Below are 6596 nucleotides of genomic sequence, written 5' to 3'. Positions count from 1 at the left end.
TCTGATTTGCTACAATAACCTTTGAATTTACTCTGACCTTTATGAACATTTACATGATCAGTGAATGAAATACAGGAAAATACATGATTTAAACAGAAAAATACAAATCAACTTTAATCTGAGTTTATATGAACAGGTACATGATTTAATATAGAAAAATACATAATTATCGCTGAAAAAAATGCATAATTCAAAAGATCATATAGTAAATGGTGAAGAAAAGTGAAATGACAGCGGATGGAGACACTTGGTTTATATTCAATTAATGATATATTTTGTTGAAAAAGTCACTTTTTTCTGATTTGCTACAATAACCTTTGATTTCACTCTGAGCTTTTATGAACATCTACATGATCAGTGAATAAAAAATAGAAAAAATACATGATTGAAAAGAGGAAAATACATAATTATCACTGGAAAAAATGGATAATTCAAAGGATAATATAGTAAATGGTGATAAATCACTGAAGAAAGGTGAAATGACAGTGGTGGTTGATGTTCAGTTAACGACATATTTTGTTGAAAAAGTCACTTTTTTCCTCTTTTTTTCTGATTTGATACAATAACCTCTGAATTCACTCTGAGCTTTTATGAACATGATCAGTGAATGAAATATAGAAAAAATACATGATTTAAAAGAGGAAAATACAAATCAATCTGAGTTTAATGAACAGCTCTAATTTCCTAATATAGAAAAATCTAAAAAATGCAGAGGATAATATTAGAATAAATGGTGATTAAATTAGAAAAGGTTAAGTCCATTTATGGTTAAAACTAAAGTAACAACATAAGCAGAAAACACAGGTACTTTCTATCACAATTTACAACTTTTTCACTCAAATACAGGTAAAATAATGAATGCCCTTGTGTAAATCTGACATTTGATGCGAACATGTCCTGGTCCTCCGTGTCCGTGGGAGATGTGCGCACTGGCTCCAGGTTGCGCCGCTGTGCGTCTGTCTCTTCTTCATATTTCTTCTCTCAGTATTGACGTGTTGTTCGCAGATGGAGCAGGAGGGCTGATCTCTGCCTCCAGAGGTCATTCTCACTACAGTTGCCACTTGTTGCCAAAAGCAGCTCGGACTCCGCCATTCAACACAAACACACACACATACACACACATACACACACACACATATCTGAGGCACATTGATTGAGCTGATCGGCTGATCCACTGCTACATGTGTGGATGTTGAATGCAGATCACCAGGACTGAAGGAAGACTCTGATCCGGTTTGATAACAGCGCATCTGACGGAGGAAAGCATGGTTGATAACACCAGTATAGCAACGAAATCTGCTTTGGTAAGAGTCCAGCCTTGATTTTCTATCGCATTTGAAACTGAACTAAACCACTCCACTTCGGACTGGGTCAGCTCATACGCATGCACTCCATGCGTAAAAATGGAGCTACTTTGAAACTTTGGCACACTTTAACACTGATTTCACCACTTTGACTAAGTTTTCTCTCTGTTTTTTCCCTCATCTGACAGTTTAACCTCTTTATTTTCGGATACATTTCAATAAGACATCCTGGTGTGTGTGCGTAAAAGCTGTTTGTGTGAGGCTTTTAATCTCATGAAGTGCCAGTGATAATCGTTACACAGTCCTGCTCTCGTCCCCTCGCAGCCGGGCTCTTTCTCGTCCGCCAGCAGCCTCTCCCTCCCGGCTCCCTCCTCCGCCTCCTCCCACAGCTCGTTCCCCGGTTCCCAGACGCACCAGCCCGGCGGCGGCGGCGGCATGAAGCTGGAGGCGGTCATGGAGAACCTGCAGCGGCAACAGGCGGCGCGGCTCGCCCTGGAGGAGAAGCTCCGACAGGCGGAGAAGGAGAAGGACCTCCGCTCCATGGTCGAATCCCAGATCCACCAACAGGCGCTGGCTTTCCGGCACTACCAAGCGGCGGTGCGCGGTGCTCTGGCCGCCGGAGTCGCCGCTCACTCGCCCCCAGAGGTGACGCTCCGCAGAGGGGGGGAGGACGAGACTTTCTCCCGGCGGAGCAGCGACGACAAGGACGAGGATGCGGATGACATGGAGGAGCAGGAAATCATGGATGAAGAGGAAGAGGAGGACGATGAAGACGGGTTAAACCACTACCAGCACCGGCGGACGGAGCTCCAGGGCGCAGCGCCACCGGTGCACCTCATGTCCCGGCTCCCTCCGTCCTTCGGCCCGGCCCGCCGCCCGGAATCCCCAGGGGGAAACCCACAGTCCCAGCACCACGAGTGGACCTATGAGGAGCAGTTCAAACAGGTAGGACCGAACCCGAACCCGCTTTACGCACACACACACACACACACACACACTGCACAGAGCTGTGCATTAGTTGGGATTTTCACTTATTTTCTGAGAGGAATGAGGCTGGAATGGATGTGTCAGTGCTCTGTTGGTGTCACATTTTTAATTTACTACAAATGACACATTTTCTTCTGGGGACCTGAATGTTTATTCTTTATGCGCTTTGGGACATTTCCGTCCATCTAATGCAAATATGTAAAACCTGCTCAACTGGTTTGTGTTCATTAAAGGTTAATTAAAAGCTTTAGAACAAGTAGAAACCTGAACACATTGTTTGAGGTTGCTTTATTGTCATATTGTTTGGATACACACCAGAATATCTACTGAGGAACTAAACCAAAATTAAATTATTAGTAGTATTAACCCTTTCATGCATGAATTATGAGAACCTTAATCAAGACACACACCCCCCCCCAGTAATTCTTATTCCTCTTTGGGCATTAAAAAAAAAACAAAAAAACAATGCAACTGAATTTTTTTATGAACCTACTTTTCATGGAGTTACAAAAATGTCCACTCACCTGGACACCATGCATTAAATTTTAGAAGCAAAAAAAACAAAACATGCATTTACTGATATACTGTGTGAAAACTATGAAATAAAAACATGCTTAATGCTGCCAATCTGATGTTTTCTCACATTTTAACATACTCTAATACTAGTTATTACTCACTTCATGGAGATAATATGCAAAAAAAACCAAACAAACAAGTTTTTGTTTAAAAAAGCAAAGCAAAAAAAAAAAAAAAACAACCCAAACCTGTTAATTGCAGTCTAATAACAATTAACATGGTACTGCAGATCAGGTTTATCAAGAACAGAAATGTTGCAGTAAGGGTATGAATTGCAGTGTATGAAATGATGGATAAGTGTCCACTGTGTTGGCTGATCTGGAACTAAAACAACAAAATCCATGAATATACAAGAGAACACCTTTGAACAGCTGTCCACTGTGGTGACCACTATGCATGAAAGGGTTAATAATAATTTAAGTGTCTTTTAGTAACTGGCAAAACACTGAACATTTACTATTGTTTTAAAAGTTAGTTTAGAAGAACAAAAGGTTTCCAGATTGTCATTAAATCCATTTAAATGAGTCATTTTTCAATATACTTCATAGATTATATATAGATTCTATTTTGTCACACAGTGTAATCAGTAAAAGGTGATTTGCAAACTCTAATCTGTTTTTAGTAATGATTGATAACTGAGCTTAAATCACATTAACTACTGATAAAGTATTGTAAAGCATATACATGAAGGATGGTTTATCAGAAAATACAGCTGTGGAGGGTTTATTATACAGAACAGTCATTTGATGCATATAGTCATTAGTCCTTATGCACATGTACGACGTTGGAGCAATTGTGGACGCTCCTTGTCATCTCTTATTTATGACAGATCATTTACAGACTTCCCTAAATGTGATGTGTGCATTAGTGACTGCATTAGTGCTGCACACTAAAGCAACCCAATGCATGGAAATGCAATTTAAATAGGGCCAGAAACCAATAGGCTCAATTTAGAGACAATTATATGTGGAGGATGGTGAGATGAGTCGGTGCAAAGAATGCTAGTCCGTCATGTTTTTTTCTCCTGCGTGCATGACTTATTAATAGTGTATGTAGACGGATTCTTGTTGCACTTTATCTGTATGATTGTTGTCACATTTGGAGTGTGAGCCTGCTTGAACATGTAGCATCACATTCTACAGCTGATGGATTCCAACTACCACTGCCTGTGCTTCTTTTATTTTTACTGAGACAAGTTTCCCAGAGCCGTGCATGCATGCTCCGTGTAAAATCAAGCCTATATGCTTCAAAAGATTCCTCAGGATGTGCATTGTTATTGTGGGGGTCATTTGTATGTAGTCATTCAGTGTAATGGTCATGGGACAATAAAAGGATGCTTATGGCTGCTAGGCAGACAGAGTGGAGCCAGCATACTAAGCATGCTCAAAGCTGCAAAACAAAACCACATTTGAAGGCAGTAAATGCATCTTTGGTAATAGGAACAAGATGTGGGCTAAATATAAAAAAGGCCCCACTGAGGCGGAGAAGTTTTAATCTGATCTGAACCAAAAGGGGAGCAGCCGCTGTTTACAGTAGCTCCTAAATCACTCCTGGGGATGTCAGGACAACATTGGCCAACAGCTGTGTAACAACATGAAACGCATTTTTAACAAGTAAGAACAAGGAGCTGGGGCTTTCAGTTCTTCATTTTTGCATTATAGATGCATGTTAATTGGACATTTATTTGGTTTAATTTTATCTGTTAATTGTTTAATCCATGAAATGTTATAAAAAAAAAAGGTTTGTCAATGCAGAAATATTCAGATTACTGTCAAAGATGAGGAAAGAAACCAGAAAATATGCACATTTAAGAAGCTTTAATCAGACATTTTCTTTTGTTCTTTTTAAAACATCAGTATATGCATCAAATACAGACTGATTATTCTGTTCATAATTTACCAATTACTTGTTTTGTCTTATTTTTAATGTTTTTTGTGTAGCTGAAGGACATGCAAATTTTTGTTTTCAAGTTAACCTGAACTCCAAACCGATTATTTATGTAACAATAGAGTCATAAGCATCACTTCTGTTTGCATTCTGCTTCGTCTCCTTTTAAAGTCATATTGAATTAAAACATAACCACAGCCCAACATATTTAGCACAAAGGATGGTGACCGGCAGCTGGTAAGTCTTTTTTTAGCTTTTCCCATATTTTTTTTCCCAGCTGGAGCTAACGTGCAGCTGAATAGAACGAGATCATAAAAACATGAAAGAAATTCTTTTCAGTGACAGAAAAAGATGCTGAGCAGAAACAACAAAAGACCTGAGGCAGAGAGACATTGACACACAGTGAGAGAGAGAGAGGGTGAGAGAGAGAGGGTGAGAGAGTGTTACGTGTCATTTTGGCAGCGGATCAGGAAAAGCAGGAAACTGGATGTGGTGGTATTCCAGCCTGGCTCACACCCAAAAATGCTGGGATCTCCCTGTCTGGCAGTGTGTATATGTGTGTACATGTGTGCGTATGTGTGTGTAGCTGTTGCTGGGAGTCGGCTTGGTGCCAAGCTATTACGAAACAGAAACAAAATTGCGTGCTGTTACTCACTTGGCCGTGTTTCCTCTGTGAAACACACATTATTTACAAGTGTACGTACACGAGCCTGCATCAGAGCATGTGACTAAAGTGAAGGAGACGATGATGTTTCATGATGTTTAAAATAATAGACTGAAACTGTTGAAAATCACAAAGTAACATGGTTTTATAGCAGATATTTTGATTTCTTCGTCTTTATTTTGCACATTTAAAGGTGTTTTCTTTGTTTAATACTTAAAGACCCACGACTGTTTTTGTCACAGCTTCCAAATAATCTTTCCAATGTGATTTATCGCCATTTTTTAAAAAATAATATTATCCTCTGTATTTTACATTTTTAAGTGAAAATCAAGTATTTTCTTATATTTAATTCACTGGAAATGTACATGTTCATAAAAACTCAGAGTAAATTCAAAGGTTATTAGACAGAAAATTGGAAAAAATGACTTTTTCAACAAAATATATCATTAACTTAACATAAACCAAGTGTCTCCATATACTGTCTGAAACATTAAATCTTTACTCATGGGAGAGGTGAAAAAATAGTTGAATGTGAACTTGTGTAATGGGAATGGGATTTATTACAATTTATTAATCACCATTTATTATAATATTATATTCTGTGTTTTTTCAGTAAAATCACATATTTTCCTGTATTTAATTCGCTGATCATGTAGATTTTCATTAAAGCTCTGATTAAAGTTGACGGTTATTACATCAAAAACGGAAGAAACTGCAGAAAAGTGACTTTTTCATTAAAATATATCATTAACTGAACATAAACCAAGTGTTTCCATCCACTGTCACTGATCCAACTCCATGGGTTTCACTGGTGAATCAATGTTGTAGAAGATGACAGTGTTTCCACGGTAACTACAGAGCCTCTGAACGTCCAAATGGGTCATATCTGATGACCATGAAAAGATGACAAACTGTATTTTACACCAATTATTTACATGGATTGATAGGATTAGTGGCTCAACAGGTATTAAACAGTTTAGATCAGTAGATGGTTTAGGTTGGTGGTGGATGTTTGAGTCGTTATATTAAAGGAAAAGCAGTGTTTTTGAAGGTTTTAAAGGTTAAAAAAGTTCAACAGCTTAAAAAATTACCAAGGATGAAGAGATTTACATTAAAAAAATTGCAAATTCATTTCATGTGTCTTTGAAAATATTTAAATATTTACACCTTAATACTTA

At 38.3% G+C, this 6596-nt stretch overlaps 1 protein-coding gene across 1 annotated transcript in view; it reads left to right on the top strand.

Moving 5' to 3' along the window:
• Positions 1–1066: 1066 nt before the first annotated feature.
• The window catches only part of arid3c (AT rich interactive domain 3C (BRIGHT-like)), a 125214-nt gene continuing 119684 nt past the window's right edge, over positions 1067–6596 (top strand). The window contains exons 1-2 of the mRNA XM_030143221.1: positions 1067–1304; positions 1629–2249. Coding sequence (XP_029999081.1) covers positions 1266–1304; positions 1629–2249 — 660 coding nt within the window. The 5' untranslated portion in view covers positions 1067–1265. The remainder of the gene's footprint in view (positions 1305–1628; positions 2250–6596) is intronic.

This window comes from Sphaeramia orbicularis, chromosome 9 (genome assembly GCF_902148855.1).
Source record: "Sphaeramia orbicularis chromosome 9, fSphaOr1.1, whole genome shotgun sequence".
Classification (NCBI taxonomy): domain Eukaryota; kingdom Metazoa; phylum Chordata; class Actinopteri; order Kurtiformes; family Apogonidae; genus Sphaeramia; species Sphaeramia orbicularis.
The sequence above is the reverse complement of the archived record's forward strand: the minus strand, read 5'-3'. Positions and strand labels throughout refer to the sequence as shown.